Genomic DNA, 24,701 nt, shown 5'->3' with positions numbered 1-24,701 from the left:
TCCAAACAATAATGACAAAGTGAAGGGGAAAGGTGGGGAGCACGGGCTGAAGGGCTGTCCCCCTCCAAAACCCAAAGCAGGAAGGAGTGAGGGAGATTCTGTAGAGCCCCATCAGGGCAGAGCCTGTGGTGGGAATCCCAGCTGTCCTCTCCTTCCTTCACCTCCTACATGTTAAGTGGATTTGCCACTAATACTCTTTTAGAGCAAGCCTCAAAGAAGGTCATTTAAAATGCACGACTACAGGGCTCTGCTAGTAGATGCATTTTAAATCTCCACGTTATAGCACAGGCAGCAAACCCCACTTTGCCTCTTTCTTGAGCAGAAGCTGCCATCCATAACCTGCCAGGAACACAAAGGGTGTCCCAGCCACCACCAGCACCAATTACCCCGGGCAGAGGAGGCTGCAAATCAGGATGCAGAGCCAGAGGTGGAGAAGGCAGTGTGTTGGCACCATCCTGCACGTTCAGGTTGCAGTAAAAACTGACATAATTTGGCAGCTGTAATAAAGGGGATTCTCAATTATACCCCAGCCCCTACTGCTTTGCCTTCTCCAGGGGAAATAAACCCAGTTGGAATTTCTAGCACGTAGACTCTTGCAGCATTTCAGTCTCCAACATGCCGTGCAGGTATTTCCAGTATCAGCATCAGCTGTGGTGGCCCCAGACTCTTCCACATTAAAGAGTCCTGGGCAAGGAACCAGATCAAGGAGGGACAAGGAGGAGTGACAATAAGGTTCAGTCTCACCCCTTAGGTGGGAAGTGCCTGGTAAAGCAAGGAGAAAGGCATCAGAGACACTGCACAAGTATTTTAGATATGTGTGCTGCACCATATTCCAGGAGAAAGTCTGCTTTTTTGTTTTCTTAAGGACCAGAAACTCCCTTTGAGAAGCAGGAGAATTCCACATCAAAATTCAATATTGCCAAATGCAAAGGGCTTTTAACTATGGAGTAATATTTTCACTTTGATGACTAATTACCCCCTACAGTCCACAAACCTCTCCCCGTTGCTTCAGTCCGCAGCCGCCGCGGTAGCTGTGAAGCAAACAGCAATTACAAATTTATTCCAACATTAGTGTAAGCCCAGTGGGCTCTGTCAATGCATAACTCCCTGCTGCCTAGCAGCAAATGTAAAGGATAGTCTGAACTGGTACCAGGCTGCTTGCTCTCTGCTGACCTCCGCATCAGCACGGCTGATAAGGATGCAAGACAAAGCTAGACCTAATTAACATACATGAATTTTAACCAGGAAGCCATTCCCATATATTAGAAAATAAGCTCTGGACAGCTCCTGCCCCCTCCACGGCTTATTAGCAGTTTCTCTGGTGAGATAAGGCAGCCTCACAGAAATCCCCCTTGGGGTGGCTGGTGAAGAGGCAGGAGCCCCAGAGCAGCTCTGGGGGTGCACAGCTCCAGGCAGGGGGGCTGCAGAGACACCACCCAGGGTAAATGCTCTTGCTGACCCTGCCTGGTGCTGGCTGGGACTCCTGCACTGCACAGCTGAGGGCTTGGTGACATAAAGAACCACAAAACCCTGTGTGACACAGCCAGGCATCAGGCAAAAGGCACCACCCAGAACCAGATGCTAAGGATCCCCAGCAACCCCTTATGGGGAAAAAGGGATGAGCTGCATCCACAGCAGCAGAAAAGCCAGGCTGCTACTGCCCCAGAGCAGGGTCAGCTCTCATTGCACAGGATACTCCTTTTGGGGAACAAAGTGCAAATTCTTCTCCTTTGCATTAGGAATTAGTTAGCATTTAAGAGCCTTGAGAAAAGGGGAAGGAAAGAATTCAATTGCCCCAACCCCTCGTGTAGCTTTGAAAACTTCCATAGAGTAAAGCATCAGGCTCCAACCAATTCAGAGAGCACGGCTGGAACGTAGAATCATAGAATCATTGAGGTTGGAAGAGACCCTTGGGATCATCGAGTCCAACCATCTCCCCTACTCTACAAAGTCCTCCCCTACACCATGTCCCTCAGCACTGCATCTAAACGGCCCTTAAACACAGCCAGGGATGGGGACTCCACCCCCTCCCTGGGCAGCCTGTTCCAATGCCCGACCACTCTTTCAGTGAAAAATTCTTTCCTAATGTTCAATCTAAACCTGCCCTGTTGGAGCTTGAAGCCGTTCCCTCTTGTTCTATTGTTAATTACCTGTGAGAAGAGACCAGCACCAACCTCTCTACAGTGTCCACATGACGTGGAGAAGGCAGGGACCAGAGAGAGGGGTGAAAGCTGCGCCCAAGGGTCCCTCCTGCAGCCAGAGAGGGCAGGGGCTCCCCCAACAGCAGAGCTCTGCTTGCTTGGAAGCTGCCCCTGATGCACTGCATTGAGAAAAGCTCCTGTTAAGTCACAAAAGCAGAGCAGTTTTAATTACAAATACAGTACTTAGTGATGGCAAAGCCTCAGGCAAACCTGCAGCAAGCGCCAGCCTTCCCTTTGCTTCTTCCCTCACTGCAGTGAGTAGGATGAAAATCATGTGCTGCTGCTGACCGAGGACAGTGTGTAGCAGCCCCCTTCACTAGCTCTTTAACGATGTTTGATTCTGCTACTCATTATCCTCAGGCAACTACTGCAGAAGGCCCAGCATGGCCCAGTCACCTCTTAAACATGCACTCACTCCAGAGGCCTCCTACCCTGGGAAGTGTCATAAACCAAGCAGCTCTCACGTGTGAGTGAACAGGGAGGAAACACAGCTTGATCCTCACGTATAAAATGGCATTTCCAACCCACGCAGTGGCTGTGAAGCTCCAAAAGCTGGGTCTCTGTTACCAAAGCCGGAGCTCAGACTGGGGAAGTCAGCATGGCTTCCATGAGGGAGCCATCTCTGCTCCCCTCAGACTGCCTCCCTCTAGCTGTTTATCCTGTTTCATTTCCCTCAAATCTGAAATGAGATGCAGGTTACTACAGAAGTCCAAAGATGATACTAAATGAAAATGATGATACTAAATGAAAATGGGAGTTTCTACAGATCCAGCCTGTCCCCCTCCAGGGAAGGGCAGTGTCAGCGGTGCCGTTCCTCCACACAATTAGCCAGAGCAAGCTCCCTACCTGCTAGAAAGGACAAGCTTTGTGCCAAGATCTGAGGGACAATTTCTCAGTGGCAGATGCAAAACAGATGCTGGGCCTCTTACTCGCATCTAACAGACAGCATTTACCTGTCCCTGCAGCTATCTTCCGAAATGTAGGTTTAAAAACCCCCAAAAATGCCAACATTCTCCCCCCTCCCCCTGCCACATGTGCTCTAGAGATAAGAGGAGCATCAGTCTGAAGGTGAGGCTGTGCTGAACAGTCTCAATAGTTATGAATTATTGTCACATAAAAGAAAACAGTAATGTATGTCAACTAAGCTAGTGCTTCCAGCACTTACACTACCAGCAGCAACCCCAGTTTAGACCAGCTGCCTCTACTTGGCAACTGCAAGACACCTGATAAGACATTTGTTTCTCAGGTTGATGGAAATTACAATTCTGATTCCAGCTCTGAAATTCTAATTTACATTTTTGACCTCCTCCACTAAGTCTCCAGTCTCCCCATTGCAAGAGGCTGGACTTGAGGTATTTATTTTTTTTTTTTCCCCATACAGACCTCAATGCAGAGACTGACTGATTCACTTAAGAAGAGCTAAACAAATAAGTAAAATGCTTGCCAACGTAATTTTATTTCCTTTGAGCATTCCAATATTTACAAACACACTTTCTATAACTTTCCAAGACAACCTAGCAGCATCTGTACACCAAACAACCCTCTGAACTCAGCTACTTTTTTTTTTTTTTTTAAACAACAGCTTTATGGAAACAGGTTCTCTTTCTGCTCTTTAAGTACAAAATTATTTATGAAGTTGAATTGCTTGGCAACAGAAACAAGCAATGTATTTCCTTCCATAAAAAACAATTATATTTTCTTTGCAGTCTCATTTTGCAGGCAGAGACTATTAGGAAGCAGATTCTTATACGGCTTATTACAGGTCACTGGGATACTAAAGTGCATCTGTTTATTGCCTCTTCACAGGTGCCACAAATGCTTCTCAAAAAAAAAGAACCAAAACACACTGTTATAGGCTGGTGCTTTTAAGGATTGGCTTAAGTTGAGAATCAAGTTTTGGCTTTCCAGGGGCTGCACTTGTGGATGATTTTCCTGGTTAGGGTGAGTTGGCACTTTTGTATACAACAGGAGAGCTGTTTGTATAGTTTAACACAACTACATCCCTGGCCTAAGACTAACCAGGCTGATGCATTAGTAATTACAAAATAATATTCCATTGTATCGGTATACACCCTTATCCAGGGTATGCATTTATGCAAAATGAAAACGTGGAGGTTATTTGGGAGCACAGGTACATTTTAATTCGAGCCCTGAGCCAAATATTACTCTTTTAAATGACTGTCCCCAAAATGTCCTCAAGTATATAAACAGGAACTGGCTGCAATGGTAAATAATACATCACCATTTCTTTGAGGAATGGTTCTACGTTTTCTAACTTTAAAAATTTGTTTTACATTAATTTAAAGGACTCTTTTGAAATTAGAAATGTTAATCTTCAAAGAACAGTGGGTAATTCTGTCTTCATGTGGTAATGCTGTTTAAATAACTTTATTGTTAAAAAAGTAGTTATTTTACCCTGAACAAGAACACCACATGCAGGTAATCTCTGCATGAGTGACTTAATTCTCAGTCCTTAAAATAATTACCAAACTCTCAGCACTGATGAGGCTTTCTGAGCAGTGGAAAGAGAAGCACAGCTGACCCTCAGGACACAAGGTAAGCTCCCAGCTCCTGGCACTGGTAGCAGGCAACGCTGTCCAACACCCACTCTCGAGTCACCATGGCAACGTTGTTCTTTCGCTGGATTGCTGCAAGACAAAGACACAAACGATAAAACTGTTATCAGTGACTCAAAGCAAGCTTAAGGTGAGCTTACTGATGTCTTTCTAAAGCTGTTTGCTTTATCTCTGACATTTTGAAGGCCTTGATAAAAAAAACAAGAGTCTAAAACCAGGGATGTGGCACTATTATTCCTTTTAACAACGCAGATAATATTGCTGCTCCCAAAAGCACAGCTCTTCAGCAAACGGTCAGGCAGGAAGTTATGAACCCCACAGAATAAAGACTAAAAGCAAAGAGTCCTTGATACCTTCTAATTTAGGACCTCAGTGACAGAGCCTCGGTTCCTGCCTGCTCAGGCACACAAGTATGTGACAAGCAATGACTCTCATTAAGAGAAGAAACAGAAAATTACTGAAGTGTTCTTCACCATTTCAGGGTCTTTTCCTTTATCTGCTCATTTTCCCAGTGCCACGGGAACAGCTGTTGTTTTTACATCATCCTCCTGTTCCATCTCTTTGTTGAATTCCACTACAGCCTAACTAGCTCCCATCCACCCGTAACTCCCACTATCTCACTTAAAAGTAAATTAGTCTGGAACACTTGCACTTTCAAAGTCTCATGGTAACACCTTGTAGCCTCAGATGGGACAAGAATATCTGGCTTTCTCCTATATCTTACTTACTGGTCCTCCAAGGGCACGCTTCCCCACCTTTTAGAAACTATCTGCAATCAGAAAAGTTTCTGTAAAGCCCATGATATGCAGGGCAACTGAGCCAAGAATAGGATTTGCCAGACTACCTTTTAAGACTTTACTGCTGATTCTTCAGATAATACACCTTGTCCTTCCAAGGACAAGTCCTTCCTGCTTTTCTTCCAAGACATACCTCCATCTCCAGACGCAGTAGGATTTTATTTCAACTCCTCTACAAACCTCTCTGATATTTAACTATTGAAAGGACTGGGATGATAAAGACACCCAGTGTGTACTATAAAACAGTTCATGACTGTGTGTCGTTTTACCTCTGCAATTCGTGTTTTCCATCCAAGCATCTGGCTGAACAACCACGACAGCAGTAGAATTCTAGGATTTGAAGATAAGAAAATGCTACTGTTATCTGTCTGTCATTAAATCACTCTCACACCTACCTACAGAGAGTGGTCACCAGGCTAACTCTGCTTTGGTCCATCACTTCAGAGAGGACTGTAAGCAGTAGTGGAGGGACAAAGACATCTGTTCCTAAGATTTTTCTCCGATTTCTCTTCAGGAAAGCTAAGGCTCTAAAGGTTTTTTTGTACTAGGAAGTGGGGCTCAGTGCAGATTTCAGGAGAGCTCAGCTGTCTGGCCCACACAGAGCACCTTGACAGCTTTGCAGGCAAGTCAGCCTGTCTTCTCACCCAGAGCAGACCTGCTGCCCTGCAGTTTAGCATCCTTACTGAGCAGACAGTTCTAACACACTCGTCTGCATCAGCCTCTGACAAGCCCATGAAGGCCAGGAAATCCTCCAACATGATGTGCAGCTCCAGACCGTTCACCACGTGAAGCGCAACGCTCGTTAGCACTCACCGCTGTGTGTGTGAAGAGATGAAGCTGCTTCACCACAGAGGCACCACAAAGCTCCACCATCCATTCCAGGTGTTCTGAAGAAATCAGATAAAACAGTGTATTACTTCAATATTTTATCTCTATTTAAACTGATACTGTTCCCTGAGGAACAGTCACTCGCTCTTCCCTCACGCTCTGGTCAGGGCTAATCAAAACACAACACAAAGCCCTGAAAAGGCAAAACAGCACATACCCAAAACTTGAAGAAAAAGTCACTAACAATTTATTTCCTCTTATCATAAGGAGGTAAGACACGAAATGAAAATTAAAAATCAGAACTGTGATTATCTCTCATTAAAAGAGTAGCCAAAGTATTTAATTCCCACCAATTTGCTGAATTGATAGTGAAGAAGATAAACAAGTCTCTCAAGTACAAGAGCCATAATTGATGATCACTGCAGCAGGTGAAAGCACTGCATCCTCTGTGGTAATTACTGTTAATGTCAAGAGATGTGAGGGTATTTCACCCAGTCAAAAATAGTTATATTGGACAAATCAGAAAGTACCTGCTGAATAAGACATGAAAATGGAATGAGAGGTACAAATATTTTAAGTAGAAAAGTTCTAGCTTAAATTTTCAAAACACCTACTATACTTTATTCAATTTTAAACTAGCAAAAAGAAGGTATCCTGCCCAGCTTTTTCTTTGTGTATAAACTTCTGCCTTTGTTGTGTGTTTCATTTTTAACATCTGCTGCTAGAGAGAGAAAATTACACTGAGGATGTGTAACTGCTGGAAAAATGATACTTGGGAACTGTTTACTAAGACAGAAGAAAAAATACTCAAATACAAGTGTTCAATAGCACCTAAAACAACTACCAGAAAGCAAGATATTAATACTTTTCCTTCATGGGTAGAGGATCTGAGATAAACTAGATAAAAAGGTTTCTTTTGACACAGAGCAAAATTGCCATAGCAGTTCCTGTTCTCTCTGAAGATAGAACCAGATAAGTTCTTTACCTACATTATACCTCACATAGGTATTCTGAAAGTTTCAGAGTAAAAGAGGTACAAGAGTATCCTAGAAGAGGCCAAATGTACAACTAGTGAATACACACAAGCTCCCTCAAAATATTTTCTGTGCTAAGAGTTCATTTAATGGCATTAGAATGACACACCTGTAGTCATATCAGTGAAAGGTCCATAGCAACAGATCTCAAAGCCTTTAAAGATCTGAAAAACAAGGAACGTGTTAACAGAGCACATATGGTATCTTTAAGGACACTGGTCTCACTGCACTCCTAGGACTGGTTATCAAGCTATCACTGTTTCACAAAGTGTATCTGAAGCTCTTTGAAACCCACAAAACAAAAGAATATCAGCAAAACCCCCCAGCCCTGCGTTATCTCATCCTGATGGTATAAAAAAGATAGCATTCACTCTAGGCATAGCGAGCACATCTGCTCTGCTGCTGGCAGAGCTCACTTTTCATGTATAAAAACACTTAATTTGCTGTTCTGTATACAGAGTTGTACAGAGAAATGGGAAGAAGCTCCATATATCCAGCTAGCACAACTGTAATGCCTGCAACAGTCCCAGCAGGACAAGATTTTCATCCCTGACATACTCATACCTTTTCAGTCAGAGACTGCCTAGCCCTCTTAGGACCTTGGTGGTTTCTCCCATTGATTACATCTCCTCGAACTTCAAAGTTCTCCTGGAACACAGCACAAACAAGCAATCAGAAGTTGGAGACTGAACACTCTCCTGGTCAGAGGTCTACATCAGAACAACAAGTAGTTCCGGAAGAACTGGAAATCTTACAATTAAATGTGTGTCAATAATTAATTGAAAGGCTTTTCAAGAAAAATGGTGAGAAGCAGTAATGAAACCCCTGCAGCATCAGAGAGTTTTTAAGAAACAAAACTATAGTCAAACTGTATAGTCTAGCAAACTGCATAAAAGAAGGGGCACGCTCCAAGGCTATAATTAACTTACCAGTAGTCTCATTTGATAGAAAATAATTATCAATACATAGTGGTTTTCATTATAACTGGAGACTCTTCTTCATGCTTAAAGCAATGTGAGAGCACATGATAATGTTAACAGCAGTTCCATGTTCTAGCATTCCCAGTCAATGCTGTAGCAGCTTCCTCCTGTCACCCCAGTACAGGAGGGTCTGTCACCCCCTTTTCCTGGTACCTTGTTGGGGCCAAGATTTTCCGTCTTCATCCTTGTCTTAGCAAAGAGGCATATGGATTTCATACCAAAAAGTGGGCAGTTCCCCTCATTAGATGTATGAAATCCATGCTGTGTCACTAATATGACGTTCTCCAAAAATCTCTACTAGAGAATGAAATTCCAACTACTACCCAGGAACACAAAAATCCACCTATGTCAGGCTCATCTCAAATAAGCCATTTCTACGAGGAAAGGTAGTAAATGCTGGAACGAGTTTTCAGTAGTTGGCTATTCTAAAGTTTAAAATACAAAACAAAACTATATATATAGATAAGTTCCAACATTATTTCCTTAAGCAAACAATAGATAGTTTCCTCTATGCTGTGATCCATCAATATTAGTAGGAACACTGATAAAAAAACATGCCTATAGCCTGTTCCAAAAAACAACAGGGACCCATTATGCCTTAAATACCAATGAATATATATAGCCTACACGTGGCTTTTGGTCCTTGCCTTTGGCAAAACTAGAATCCCAGTTTCCAGAGCCAAATCTCTGTCTATTAAATGGTCAGAGGATATCTGAGGCTACTAATAGGTCTCTTAATATAACGACATTGATTACGCATTCGACATTTCACTCTGAAGATAAAAGACCTACCTCATCCAGTATCCTTCCTTCCTTAAAAGACTGAATTACCCCTAAATAAAAAGAGTAGAACAGGACAAGTCATTTTATTCAGCAAAAATGTTCTTCCACTGCCAATACTCTGACTCCACTGCTATATTAAACTGAAGGTAATTGCTATATTAAACTGAAGGTATTTGTACTACAGGAAACTGAACACTGTATGATGCCTGAAAGACCTTAAACTTTTTGCACTAACTGATGTATGTGTCTCAAATACTTAAAATAAGAGGGAAGAAAGATTTTGGTCAGGGTGGGGAGAAATCCAATGTAATTATTTGAAAGCATGGAAATATTCAGAAAAGAAAGAAGCTTGATGCTGCTGTTTGTTTGGGTTTATAAAATAATATTATTTATTTAAAAGTATTTAGAAGAAACTCTGCAAAACATCAGATACCAAGACATGAAGAGATCCTTTTTTTTTTTCTTCCCTAGAACAAGCAAGGAGTACATTTGTGGTAGAAAGGCAGAGACCACTGAGGTCCAAAACAAGTTATACTTACACTGATAACTAACTACCCATTTTCTTCCTGCAATACCCAGAAAGTACTTCAGTGTCCGTTCACACACGAGCTCCTTATCTGCAGAGCAAACAAGAATAATATCTCTTTCAGTTTTGCCATTAGTGAAAAAAAAAACCAGCTCAGGTTTTTTGTACCTAAAAGCAAAAGTTGTTTGCCAAGTGCAGCAGCAAAATATCAAGACCATTTATAGAAAGGTTCCAAAATTCTAACGTCCTGATTCTACTAAATTGAAGGAAATGAGAAGAAACTAATCAGATGTACAACTTCCAGACCCTTTTTTAGCTATTCAGTAAAGACAAGAGGCCAGAGAATACAAGTCAAGACAGAGGACACTTGAAGTAGGATTCTGTGCCCAATGTTGGCATAAACTTTTGATGACTGGCCATTTGAGGTCATCTTCTGCTCCACCAGAACAGGCACCACTTCAGAAGGCAGTTTATCCCATCTGTATTTGTATGAAGACCAAACACTCTACCTCTCCCAAAACCTATGGTTAATAATGGGGTTCTTGAGCTCTACCAAAGAGCAAAAACTAATTTAGTTACCTTAATTAAGCATGCAAATTATAGTTATGAAATAGCAGTGCTGCTTTATTCATAAAGAAGCACGCCTTAACTCTATGTTGGTAGTTGACTGTGAAGTCCCACTTCCAGTTTTCTATTAAAGGTAAATATCTTTCAAAAATTTAGAATGAAACAGCATTTATCTCTGCAAGGAAATGGGAACACAAAACAGCATCTTATTTTCAGCATGTCCGTATCCCATTGTTTTAGGAACTCTCTTGCTTTTTTTGTTTGGTTCTAAACTACTTCAGATTAACATGCTGTAAGCACCTGGAAATGGTGACCAAACAGCTGGGGAAAAAAAATTAAGCCACATTAACTTCAAATCACACAAGGAAACATACCCTCACTCTAATTCTGTGAAATAGAATAATAAATATTCCCAAGTTTAAACAAAAAAATTATGATAGCGAAGAACACAATTCTTATCTTCTTTTCAAACTTAATCAAATTTATTGCTGAACTCTGCTTACTGGTCAGCATAGAGGTGAAGATCTATATGGTGTGTGAGCATATAGATAGCATAGGATATGTTCACAAAGCTCCCAACAAACCTGTTTTCATTATGACATGGGTTGTCTCCTCAGTAACGCGATTAGATAAAGTGCTGTGAGTTTTTCTCGCAAACTTCTGGACCACCAACTGAAAAGTAGTTAAGAAAATTAATAGGTAGCAAAACATTAAAAACCAACAACTCCAGTTTACAGGAGTATAACATAATAAGATAGTTACTTTAAAGTAATCGTTAAATTTGTGTTGGCACAGGATGCACAGTTCCCTAAAAGTGAGTAATTTTGGCACTATTCAATAGGCTAAAGAGCTCTTGGTCAGCAGTTTATAACCCAAAAGCCATATCCTCCTGGAAATGGATTGTAGAAACAGATTTATTAGCAATTCAGAATAGATTAATTACAGAAATCCTCACTATGGACTAGAACTTGGGTAAAACAGCAGCATCTGAGAACATTAAGGGAACCAACCAACCAGTCCCCTCCCCTCCAAGCCACAAGGTTTTCTAGAAATAAAGTCCTCTTTGGAATAATGTGTTTTTCCCCCTAGATAGTAGGCACCCACTTAAAAAGCTCTAAGTTCACTAAGTGTAACAGTGCTTTTTGCAGGCAACATTCTTAGGATTTTTAAGAATGAAAAAGTGTGACTTGGGTTGCTGTGTTAATAATCTGCAATTCCTGTAGGATTAGTTCCATTGTACTTTGATCCATGCTGAGGACTGTAGTCGTAATCAGGAACAATTAACAAGCGACCTCTAAATCTTCTGAAATACACTCACATGTTCACTTTGGTTGAGACCCGATGCCACGATTGACATTTCTTTCCTGTTAGTCACAACTGGACTGGTAGAGTTTTCTTTCCCAGCTGCATTGTGGGGAGCAGATATGGGAAAAGAGACATTTCTCCTCGATGTACGTTCCTGAGCGCAGCTTCTCTCAGCGCTCTGAGCTGCACCAGGACGATTCGCTGCTGCTGCTGCAGTTGGAGGGTTAAGAAGCCTTACAAAGGAGGAATTGTTATTTGGACTCCTGGTCACATTTCCAGAGAGATTTGATAAGACAGATGCACTGTTTACCCTGGTCCCAGATTTCTGCTCATCTGCATTTTCTGAAGGAAAAGAAAAATTACGCTTTGAAACAATTTCATCCTTCTTGCCGTCAGGGTGGAAAGCTTTTAAGTTTAAAAGCTGCAGTCACTTCCTCTATTTATTACTCTACTTTTGCCTCTATCATTACTTTTTCCTGATCAATAGCTGAGACACTAGAACACCTGTGAAACTGTTGGTGTGTATCTGCCAAGAAGTACCAATTTATACGTGAGACAGATAATAACTCCCATTGCTGTCAAAATGCCAAATCCCAGTCGTGATGGACTAACCAAACAAAACCAGCCAAACAAGGAGTAACATCTTGTTAAATTAATCAGGAATATATAAATTAAAACTCTTGATTTACAACAAGAAGCTGTATTTTGCTGATATGTGAAAATATGAAAAAAGCAGGAAAAGAGCAGAAATAAGATTGTGTTGGATCCCTCTAATTACCTGCTTCAAGTTGACACTGACTATATCCTTGCACTGCTTCCTGCACAGGGGGTGTCTTTTCAGAAGGAGCTTTGCTCTTCAGAACTTTGTCACTCTGCAAACCTTTCTCCGAATCTGGTCTCTTCTTTAACAAACTGGATTTAGAAGATGGAAGCAACAATTCTGGAGACCTTGAGAGATGGAAATTGGTTTTAATACCTTTTTTTACTCTTCTAAATATTAGAACCGTGTAGAAACAGCTAAGATATTGTCATTGCTCAAAACCTGAGAGGCATTTATTTCAAGATTTTTAGGGGGATTTTTTCCTTTTTTTTTTTTAAATATAAGATTAGAAATAAACGTTAAAAAAAAACAAACCAAAAACATTTACCTTTCTTTTTCTAACTCTTTGATTTTACTGTTGAGACAATCACTTGCTGTAATGTTGGATGAAAATCCCTTTGAACTTCTGCGTTTACGATTCTCAAAATCTCCTTCAGAGGTTGGCTCTGCCCCTTTAAAAAAGAAAAACAGTTCTTAAACAAGCGAAATAAAAGCAACTGTTCTTAGTTGTTTCTTCAGGTAAGAAGTCAAACATCTGGATCCAGATACACTTTAGAGAGGGAAGTGTCCCAAAACAGAAACCTACACAAAACACTAAGCCGTTTGAAGCATGGCTGACAACCACATTTTATCTTACATATTAAATCATCTATAAAATGTGTTTGTTTTACACCCCACGGTGGGCACCCCCCTGTCCCGTGCACAGGGTGTTGCTGCTGGCAGCCAGGACACATCTCACCTCTTCCTGTCTCCTTCCTCAATAGGATAAAATACAGTTTCTGCCACAACAACCAAGGCCAAGTCCCAAAGGGTGTTCAGCCACACTCCCAGTGACAGAAAATGGGTACAACAAGAGCTGACAGCACAGCAAGGTGAGGTACTGCCACACCACGAGGCCACTCACTACAACTACTTTGTTCCATCTCACACAGACCTGTAACTGGAGCTTTTTTTAGACTAAGCATAGTACCCAAGTTATGAATAAAACACATGTCTCACTGAACAGCTGAATTTAGGTAAAATTCTGCTAGTGTATCAATAGTAAATGAACACTATAATTTGTGGTAGAGGGCAAAAAGTAGTAGTAATAGTCACACAAGTCTTTGTGAGAAAGCTGAGAAAGGTTTTCATTACTATTTACCTCTTTCTTGTCTCATTTGTTCCATCCCAAGTGTTCCTTCACTACTGGAATGTGGCACTTTCCTATGGACAGGTAGAAATTCCTGACTTCCGTGCTGCTTTAGCACTGCTTCAAGCACAGCCATTTCTTGCTGCAGTTTTTTTAGGTTATTTTGCATAGCATTCTTCTGCTGAAAGGATACACAATTACGTCAACATTAGCAAAGTCAGTTTTAAGAAGTAAGATTAATTTCTTTAACAAACACCAGAGTTTAATTGGAAAAAAAGAACAACTGCATACATTTCTTTAAAAGTCATTTTGCTCCAACTGCATTAGCCACTTAATTTAAAAATTAATACTGATCATCACATATTAAACTTCCACGCTTTCCACCATTACTGAAAGCCCCAAAAACTGTTTAAAAGGAAAAAAAATATTTCATCCTATTCGTCTTTACTTTCTCTCTCAAAAATACCCTCTATTACAAACATGCCATGTATACCTTCATAAGAAGAGCTCAGGGCTTCAAAGGATCATTTTAAAAACCAGAAGCTTCACCACCCAGGATAAAGCCCTCTCTGCAGCACCGAGTGCTACATTTGTAGCTCTAGCACTGGCACCATGTGGAACTTCCTTGTTACTAAAGCAATAAAAAAAAAAATCCCAACCAAACAGAAAAGTGCCACCACACAACAAATAAAAAACTCCCCACCCAGCCATGCTGTCACAATTCCACTCAACCCAGGCACATCCCAGAACCTCTGCCCATGAAGCTATGCCAGGGAGTGATGTCCTGCCAGCTGACCACGCTCTGCACCCACACAGTGAGCAGAAGAACCACCCATAAAGCACAGAAATGACATTCAGTCATCTTTGATGTACAGGAAAACCCAGAGGGCTGTTAATGCTGAAGAGAGATTTGCCCTGTCTTGAAGTTACAGAGGACAAGAAAACCCCCACCCACCAAACAAGACAACAAAACCCCCCAAACAACCAGAAGTCCCCCCAACTAATCACTCAATACATAATGTCAGGCCATTAAGCAGTAGCCAGGGAATTAATAGTAGAGAAAACATACTGCACAAGACACACCTTTAATTGGACACTGCCTGTTAGGTCTTAGATCTATAATATTCTAATATGGAATGATTTGATTTAATCTTTACCCTTAGAAGGGAAGTCTGAAGTGCTTCTAAATATCATAACGTAGCAAATCCAATCCTTACCACCAATCACTATAAATGCCTATCAAGGAAGGTTTTAAAAACAAGAAGCTGAGGTTTCCAGCATTGGTCAAGTGTGGGGATTCATTAACTAGCCTCTCCCACAATTAAGCACTGTAATCAATACTGCGTAATGAGTTCCACCTTTAGAATGTAATGTTTCCATGGAAGGCAAAGTTGGACAAGTAATGTCATAGAAGCAGTTCGTTCTACAATTCTTCATTAATTATGCTCTTGGAAGTAATGTAGCAACACAAAGAATTATGATGAAAGCAGTTTCTCACTACACTGACTTCACAGCTTTCATATACTTGCCTATTGAATGCAAACTACTTTTAGAATTCAGTGCATAAACTCAGGTACCTGTGTAGAAAGGATTTCACCCTGAGAGAACGGGCCACATGAATCTTCTACGTTACTGGTTTCACTGTCACAACCAGATGCTTCACCTTGAAGGTGGAAGAAAAGCCAAGTTATTTAAAGAAAAAAAACCAAACCAACAAACGTTATCCATAATCTCTTACCACACAGACCTTTTAGCCAACTGTTAACTATAATAAAGTGACAAGTTTTGAAAACACCGAAGTTAGAGGCACAGAATATTTTGAAGAATACCATGTCACACACACAGCAAAGTAAATAGAGCTCAAAGTGTTCCAATAGTGATGAAAGAGTCCTAAATATTTATGAAAGCCATAAAGAGGCCAAAATAAGCACTACAGCCAATTTAAATAAACATTTCATCTGGGAAACAGCTTTGAGATTTGCTGACAGATGCACAAATCACACTGCAGTAAGAAAGCTGGCATTTCACTCAAGAATTAATGTCCATCAGTCACAGTCCAGCCTCTACTGCCCAGTGTGCTCAGCTTTACTCTGAACAACGAATACCAGGAGAAATTACTTTTCAGGAAATTATCCACTGAGGGTTTTTTGTTTGATTGTTTAGGGCCAATAACATTCCTTTGAAAGAGCAAGCACCACAAACAGAAAGCCAAGCTCCCAGGCAGACACCAAAAGCCTAAGTGCAAGGACATTACAAACACAGCTGCAGAGAGGAAAAATTGTGGTTTGTACCTAGGTTGGCTCCCACATGCAGGTCTTCTTGGCAGTCATCTTTGAAGTTAGTTTTGCTTCTTTTCAGCCCTCCATCACAACTTCGACAAGTTTCTTTACTCTCGTTCACATTGCTCACTTGTTTTTTGGGTGTATGAACTTGTATTAGAGGTTTCTTCAGCTCTTGTGCCCCATCAACTGATTCTTCAGACACATTGGACTGGGAAGAAAATAAGTTGACGGAACATTCCGAGTCCTGGCTTGGTGAAACACACCCACTGCTCAGAGCAGCTTCAGGCACTTCCTGCATGTTATTGTCATTGTGACTTTCATTGTGAGGCAACGTGACAGGGCTTCCTGAAGGCTCTGCCACATCTATCCCTTGTTTATTGATCTGCAAAGGTGTGCTTACTGATTTGCCAAATATTAAAGTTTGAAAACATGGTAAATCTTCATCCTCGCTAGATTCTTCCTCTGAAGATTGCAATTTCCGTGCTCTTCTTCGAGGTCTTTGAATGCCCCTTGGCTTAGAACTAACATTTCTATTGTGTGGTTTTTTGACCAGGGCATCATCACTTCTCTTCACAAACACTGCAGACCTCTCTCTCCTGTCAGTGTCAGAAAAGCTGTTGTTCTCTTCAATCTCATCCTCATAGCACAATAAGCCATCGGGGGTTTCAGACAAACCTGTAAAATCACTGTTCCCTTTCAGAGGTTGCTCTAGAGCCTCTGTGACCAAACACTGGGGCACCCCTGTACTAGCAGTTTGGGTTGTTTGCTCCTCATTCCCATTTACTTCTTTTCTTTCTCTTTTGCTCCTTTTTTCCCCAGTGGCTTCACAGCTGAGTTCAGCAGGCCTTTGCTGACAAGCTGCAGGAGAAATCATTGATCTGGACTGAAAATGTAGTATTGGTCCTTCGCTGTCAACTTCTTTGGCCTTTCCTGCTTGATTGCTTTCTGAACTGAAGCGTATTTCATCAACTGTGTTTAAATCAGTTCTTTTGAAAATGTGCTCTTCTGTATCACTCTGATCACTTTGGCTTCTATTACTTTTGATTGGATTCTGTCCCAACTCACTTTCTACCCCTATGTCAGTTGAATCTGTCTCTTCATCTCCCTGCTCTCCTTTTTGTGATCCGTTTTTGCCCTCAGTCCCAGCAGCACCAATTCTTATTGGGGTCAGATTCCCTTGATTTGAAACATCTTCCTGGTGTTCCCCTGTGTGCACACACTCGGTGCTGCTCTCAACACAAGTCACAGGACTAACACAAGCAGATTCAGAGCTCCTAAGCTCCTCTTTCTCACAAACCCTACTCAAGCTTTCAGCTGTTGTTTTCTTTTCTTGCAAGGTTTCTCTTTCTAAACATTTGTTATGCTTATTTTTTACCTGATCAGTACATGGTATCTTTAAAGTTTCAGAAGAGGCACCTTCAACTGCAGAGGCCTTCGTGGCAGTAGGATAGAGTCTAAATGACTGGCGTTTTGAATGCCTAAATATATTTCGCAGATCCTGGGTGTCTAACTCACTGTCTTCAGCTTCCTTGGTCAATTCCAAAACATTTTTAGCCATTGGCAACTCTTCAGTTCCAAAGTCCCCTGGAACATTTTGTCTATCGTGTCCACTGTCCTGGGGAAAAGCAGGACCTGGTTCAGGCCTCTCTCCAGCCAGGTGGGAAGCAGTTTGCACAACAGTCCCTGAAGAAGACTGCAGGAGGGAACAGCTCCCAAGTATTTCACCTTCTTGAGAACCTGTATCAGGTGCAAAGGAAGTACAGTTTGAATGCTGACATGAGGATGTAGGATTGAAGAGACTTTTTCTGTTTTCTGCAGCGTCTGATGAATTCTTCAGACTAATCTGTATTTCATCTGCTTCCAGATCCCCACCCTTCAGATTAGCGAGTGGTTTGTAGCTCAGTGTACCCTGGGGCTCACACAGGTCCCTGCATTCAGAAGCGTGAACTAACACATTTCTTTGGACTCCAAAGACAGACCCTTCCTGATTGCTGTCACACTTTCTTGCTCCTGTAATTACTACTTCTCCTGTTTCTTTCATCATTTCTTCAGAAAGTAACTGAAGCCTCCTGCTGCGCCTCACTTGTCTTTGCTCAGAATCAGCTTTTTTTGGTTCTTCACTGCTTGGATAACTATCAATCTGAGGCTCAGAGGGATCAGGGGAAACTAAGTTTCTATCCACTACTAATTGTAGGGCACCCTTGGTTCTAGAACGCTTGCATCTTTTTGCTGCAGAACTACTTTTTTTAGTGCTTTTCTGATGAAAGTTACTCAGTTCTAGCTCCCCATCACAGTGCTTGCCAGTCACCTTTTCAGCAGCTTTTTTCCACATGGATCCTCGTCCTTCCTCAAGTTCCACTTGGGCATTATCCTCTCTGTTCTCAGCGAGGTGACTCTCACCAGCAGCAGGACTTCCATCACATCTTTTCCTTTCAGCATCTTCAAGGCACCAGTCAACACTCGGAGGGCACCCACCTGCATCTTCTACATCTTTTTTCTGAATGAAATCCTCAGGTTGCAGGACACAGGCAGTCTTCCTTTTTCGTTTTAGTCTGCTGGAATCATTCAAACACTTCTCGTCAGCAGCCACATATTCCTTTTTTGTAGTAGGTAAAATGTCTCTCAAGGTAACAGGGGGATTTGATTTTCTCTCTCTCTTATATGTTTTCCCAAATATTTTGTCTTTGATGCTGTCTATTGTTTGTTTTGACTGTTTCTCGTTTCCTTCAACCACTGCAATTTCCATGGAATCTACCATAGGGTCAGTCTTTTCTGAAACACAGGAATCTTTATCTGATAAACACGTATCTCCTTCACCTGAAGCATCAGATGATCCAGCAGAATCATCCTGGGAAGAATTGGAAGACAGAATCTTGTTGCTTTTTGAGAACCATTCATTGACTTTCTGAATGCTTCGCTTCAGTCTCTTCCTAGAGACTGGATTCTGGGTAACAGAGTGAAGTGTTTCTGGCTGACACAGTTTCTCCAGGGGAAGTTCTTTTTCATGGACAGAATCGTTCTCGGGTTCATACATTTCAACAGCTTCCATACTTTGGTCAACAATATCGATTTCCTTGCTTTTATCCAACCTGCTCTCTGAGCTACCTTTTAAGTCAAACTCTTTGCTTTTACTACTGCACTGAGTTTGCTCTTCGTCCATTTCTTCTGTGTGCTTAAAGACAGACATGTCCCCATTGCTTGAGGGACTGGCATCCCCTGTTCTGTCACACTGCTCTGCGAGCAGGTCCACAGCAAGAACGTTTGAAGGAGAACTCTGGTGTTTGCTCATACCCACTTGGCCAGGTTTGGCATATTCAGTGACGCTCCAAGTGCTTTTCTTGCTCAAGCCTTCCTTTGAGAAATCACTTTCACCTGGAGATTTATAGGTATTATAAATTATTAAGCCCTATTTCACATGCACAAGAACAATGATAAATCTAATGATACTTTTTCCCCCCCCCAAACCAGAATGTTACACTGCACAAATCTCCCTCTAGAGAAAGGGAGAAAGAGCAAATTACAGATGACACGTTCACCCAGCTTCTTACATGAATTATCAGACAGAGCTCTCAACTTGTATTATAAGGGATAACATGGCTTATGTAAAACATAATAAGTTTTGCACTTTGACGAAGTTACTTAAAATGTGGATATTTGTTGCACAGGAACAGAAGGGTACCACCTTCTGGGTAACAGAAGGGTACCAGTACCAGCTGGTCCACAGGTACAGTCTTGTATTATACTGACACTAGCTTTAGGCAGAAACAAAACTACAATATACAGGACTGCAAATATATACATTTAATCACGTGAAATCAAAACGTGAAGTTGTGGTCTTTCTTCCAAGCTTAATCATTTTTGTCACCAAAATAAGAAACACACCTCCAACATTGGGTAGAATTCCTTCTTTAGCACCCAGCTTGCCAGGCTGTGCACTGCAAGAATACTCATCCCTCTTCTCAGCACTCTGGAGCTGTTCCAGCTTTTCTTGAGACGAAACCTGAAGTGCTGTTTTGTTTTCTAACCTGTTGGGACGGGAAATCTACTTTCATTACAGAGAAAACCACAACAGACATAATAGAAGATGATACTTCATTTTCCCTTTTTGCTCTCTGACATTGTTTTTGGAGAAGTCAGGCTGCATCACTGACACTCGCCCCATTTAGATCCCTTGAGTTTCAGGCCATTTCTTTAAAAGATCCCCTCCCACATTCCTGAATTTAACATTAATTTTCTAAAGCATAGTACATGCTTTTCTCTTGAAGATCTAATGTCTGTGTAAGCAATAAAACATTTAGAAAGCAGCCTATTATACAACAAACTGATGGGAGTCAGCTACCCATTCTACCCTGACACCCCCAAAGCTGAAAATCACTTGTTAGCTTGAAAAATTCTGAGTCCTATGATAAGAGACTAAACGATAGGAATGAGAATAGCAAACTCTTGTCTTTAGAAAAATATGAATTCCTTAATCACCTTTACTTACCCAGTATTGCTTGCCTGTTTAAAAATCTCTTCAGATGAATCAGAACCTAAAACCAAACCAGCTGTTACTCTGGTTGAAATGATTTAGAGGAAGATGACTTGCCAGATTCAGTGTTTATTATCACAGAAGCATTCATGCTTAGTCTTTTCCAGGGGTAAATGTTTACAACTTTTATCAGATTAAATGAATTCCAATTGTGCAGTATTTTATGTAGTTACAATGATTTCTACATGGCTCCAGCATAAAATTCTGTTTAAATACAGTGACTGGTAACAGAGAGCTACTGCAAGTTAGTTTCTAATTTCTAAATTTGTACATGAAACAGCTGCTAGTATTTAGAATTTTGAACTGGAAGTCAGAGAAAAATATTCAAATATCTGTCCCAGATTCTATGACTGATCTTGGCAGACACAATACAGAAAATGGAGAGGCACTGAACACTATCTGTTAAAAGGAGCAATTTCTTCCTTAAAGAAACAGGGAGAAAATAAACTATTCACAGTATCTATCTTGTTTCTCACAACAGTCAGCACTAGATAAAGAGGGAGTTGTGAAAAGCTAGCATAGAGAGAAATTAAATATTCTTTTCCCAAATAGATTTCATTCTTATCTCTGGTTATTAACTAGAGCCTCAAGCACTGATGACAAGGCTTAATATTCTTTAGAAAACAGCAGTTATCATTAGCTATAACTTTTTTCACATCTGTAAGCATCTTGTCTTCTTTGGATCTTGTACCCTGAGGCTTAAAGGTTTACTACAGCGGTGTCATTTCCTACAACCTAATAAATTATGTAAAAACCCCTTTGATTTACCAACTTCAAATTGTTTATCATTTGTCCCTTTGTTCCCATTTTGGGGAAGTTAGTGTTTATAAAGACTGTGAACTTCAGCACCTTTCATTACTTTGCAAGCATTATACATAAGCTCAACCAGTGTGGATCTACTGCAAACCTTACCAAATTCTATATAAATCCCTTTTTCAGAGTCACATTTCTGGGGTTTGTTTCTCAGGGAACACCTTCTGACCCTGGTATCTGCAAGCTGTGTATCCACATTAGCTTCCTGCTGACAGGAGAACACAAAGCAATAGTTATTTATAACAGTAGGTTATTTCCCAAAAATAAGTAGCAATTACTTAAACTACAGCAGGGGGTTCAGGTCCTTTTACACAAAACCTTTGAAAGTAGCACAGGAAAACAAATTGAATTTAATGTTCTTTTCTGGAGTAATATTCAAGTCAAGCAGTAATCTGAAAGCAACCCAAATTCTCCTATTCCATTCATTTATGCACATACATGCACACACATTCCAAATAAAACACTAAACAATGCACAGAAATAATTTGGGGGGGAGGGAGGAAATAAATACCAAGGTGCAGTTTTCTTGTCCATTTTCTTTAGCACTTTTTTTCCTGTTTCTGAAGCCCTTACTTTGGATGACAGAATTTTCCTTACACGGGAGCTCAGCAGCAGTGGCTTCTGTGGATGTTTTAGGAAAGTGATGACAATTTAAAACTGGAAAACATCAATAGGAGGAAAAAAAGCAAAAATATTTTCTTACACTGAGCATGACAACAGGTATTATGTATTAATCAAACAGCCTTGCATAGACCCAATGCAACTAGCACATATACAGCTAAAATACAATTATCAAAGAAAAATCTGATTGAATTATTAGTCTAGATGTTCTTTGTGAGTACTCTTCAAGTACTAAGCAAAATCTTGATCTTGCCAACTAATTTTTCCAATCAATTTTGCTTATATGGATCATTTAACAAGAACAAGATCTAATACTAGTGATTTTAGAATGATTGAACAAGTTGAAAAACATTTGAAAAGAAAATCTATTTTTTATAGCACAATATATCAAAAGAAAACCACAAACCAAAATCCACAAACCACCACCTGCCCACAACAATATTTTGTTTCCCAAAATAGAGACAACAATCTAATTTTAAAAAAGTGGGGATATACATTCACAACACTTACACTTTACTCCAGTGTCAAGCTCAAATGCATGGATAGTTTCCAACAATCCTTCAATTAGTTGCTTGAATCTGGAATTTTCTTTCAGACTTCTGAAATAACATCACCACATGAATTGTTTTAAGACAAACTATTAACAGTTATCCTGGAATTTATGCTGAACAAAAAAAGGAATAAAACTCCAAAGTCGAAGATGAGACAATGAGGAATTGTTGCCAAGGAATAACACCACAATTTCCCAAAACAGTCATTACTATGGAAATTAAACCTATCACAAAGTGAAAAAATAATATTTTTCCTTCTGTAGGTTTAGCACAGATAATCCAGCTGTAACAACTGAACAATAACACAGTCTATACTTGATAGCACAAACATTTGTTGAGGATTGTGTCTTTACCTGCAATCCCTCAAAAAAAGTTTATATTGATGTAAAACACTAAAGCATTACTCTTTTACAAAGTGACAGTCTACTTAATAAAAACATTTTCTTCTTTTAGTCTTCTGCCAAGACACTTTTGAGACAATGATTAACTTTGTCTTAGATTTCAAACTTCTCAAAATTCAAATGTACATTACCTCTTGGTAACTTCAGTCTTACACAGAGGACACTGGGTCACACCTTTTTTCTTTTTGCTGAGGAGTTTGAACATGCAGAACCTAGGACAAAACAATAATCACAGCGGGAACAAAAAAGATTTTATTTTCTTTAAATCTGCCCCATGGCCTTCAGTAGAAAAAACTACGTTACCAAGTTGAATGCCTGTATTCTTGTTCTGGTGTTACAATGAATTAATCAATCCCCTTTGACACAACTGTGAAACTGCTGTTATTTCTTATTCAGAATTAATTTTTCCCCTGATATAGTTACACATTAAGTTATCAAAACACAGTATACATCACTAGCACTAAAGAGAAGTAGTACACATGGACAGTACGAAAGACTAAGCATTACAATTATGAATTTCCAAACTTACCTACAGAATGTGTGATCACATTTTGTTGAAACTGGCTCTTTTACCACATCCAAGCTACAAAAAGAAAAATGAAGGAAAACAAGAACACAGAGGTTTCATATAAAATAGGAGCAACAAAGTAAGATTCAGAAATACAGTCACCTTTCTGAACTTAAAAAAAAATCTTGGTGGGGAAGAGAAGTAGGACACATTTGACAATTTTTCACTTGAGAACCAGGTACAGTATCAAATAGGATCATTATGTGATAGATACATATCTACTGGCTCTTCACAATCTTTGTCTGCCTCTGGCAAAAAGCATTTCCTGGAAATGCCAGCTCAGCAGGGCAGGTTTTAACTAGAATCTATGCTGTTTCAGCATTTGTTTGCGTTAAAAAACTACAGACCTCACTTACATTTTAGAAACAAAGCATAAAGATCCAGGCTGCTTTACAAACACTCTAATCCAGCAGCTACATTTTTCTTAACTGGATCAAGGACTGACACATTTAGGTTGTACTAGTAAATTTTATTTTTCTACAATGTAAAAGCAAAATACAGATATTTTCTCACTTGAGCCTTACAAAACATCAACATACCTAGCCTTAAAATGCAATTATTTTTGCTTTCTGATAACCCATAGAACTGACAAAGCATTTGAAAAGAAATTAAGAGAAAAACAACTGCTATACTAATACTGAGCACTCGTTCATCTCCCAGCATACCAGATTGGGCACTCTAGGTTCTTCAGCATGGCCGAAAGCACCCCCTGTACCTCTCCGGCAGCCGTCAGCGAGAACTCCATCCTTCACACCCAAAGGGACTCTAGAGAAAGAGAAAAAAAGGAAGAAAAAGCAATCTTTCCTGTTCCTGCTCTGTTCCATCCCATGGCCTCGCCTCCTCCTGAGAGGCTCCTCTAGAGCCCGCTGACGGCGGCGCTGCCCCCCCTCCGTGCGCGGACAGACGCCCCCCGCCGAGTCCCTGAGGCCAAAGGGGCGGACTGGAAGGGTCACAGGAGCAACCGGAGGAAACTCAGCGAGGGCGCAACAGCAGCGGGAAATGGCGCGGAGAGACTCGCGCCGAGAGGGCCCTGGCGGCCCCGCGCACCCACCGGCGCGGGGAAATCCCGCAGCGACCGTGGCAAACAAGGAGAACCCCTCTCACCTTTCCGCGGCGGCAGCAGCTCGGGCGCAGGGTCAGGACGGAGCGGCCCAGGCCCAGGCCTCGGCCCCGGCCCGTCTCCCTCAGGGCCAGCCCGCCGCCATCGCATTTCGCGCCTTTGCCATCGCCCCCGGAAGGCGCGCGCCCAACAGCCAATCGCAGGCCCCAGAAGCGTCCTCTAATCAGCTCCCTCCTATCACGTGACGCTCCGCCCCCGCCGCGGCGTGGTGGGGCAGGAAACAGCACAGCTGATTGGCTCTGCTGTTACCGCGTGACCCCACCGCACG

General features: G+C 41.1%; 1 protein-coding gene across 3 annotated transcripts; it reads right to left on the bottom strand.

The window, feature by feature from the left end:
- Window positions 1-3,633: 3,633 nt before the first annotated feature.
- Window positions 3,634-24,538, bottom strand: BRCA1 (breast cancer 1). Of its 3 annotated transcripts, none has more exons than XM_014959196.1 (23): window positions 24,418-24,538; window positions 23,979-24,078; window positions 23,275-23,328; window positions 22,877-22,957; window positions 22,304-22,392; window positions 21,684-21,829; window positions 21,272-21,380; window positions 20,315-20,360; window positions 19,711-19,853; window positions 15,838-19,200; window positions 15,124-15,209; window positions 13,559-13,727; window positions 12,746-12,869; window positions 12,376-12,545; window positions 11,611-11,939; window positions 10,877-10,964; window positions 9,739-9,816; window positions 9,209-9,249; window positions 8,001-8,084; window positions 7,546-7,600; window positions 6,388-6,461; window positions 5,844-5,904; window positions 3,634-4,849 (listed from the first exon to the last, which is right to left on the bottom strand). In XM_014959196.1, exons 2-23 carry the CDS (start codon window positions 24,056-24,058, stop codon window positions 4,746-4,748), a joined length of 5,574 nt encoding a protein of 1,857 aa, XP_014814682.1. In that variant the 5' UTR covers window positions 24,059-24,078; window positions 24,418-24,538; the 3' UTR covers window positions 3,634-4,745. The 3 variants fall into 3 exon arrangements, with proteins under 3 accessions (XP_014814682.1, XP_014814684.1, XP_014814683.1); XM_014959198.1 differs by having other exon boundaries at window positions 13,559-13,724; XM_014959197.1 differs by having other exon boundaries at window positions 21,272-21,377.
- Window positions 24,539-24,701: the final 163 nt, after the last annotated feature.

This window comes from Calidris pugnax, unplaced genomic scaffold (genome assembly GCF_001431845.1).
Source record: "Calidris pugnax isolate Ruff unplaced genomic scaffold, ASM143184v1 scaffold341, whole genome shotgun sequence".
NCBI lineage: Eukaryota > Metazoa > Chordata > Aves > Charadriiformes > Scolopacidae > Calidris > Calidris pugnax.
The sequence above is the reverse complement of the archived record's forward strand: the minus strand, read 5'-3'. Positions and strand labels throughout refer to the sequence as shown.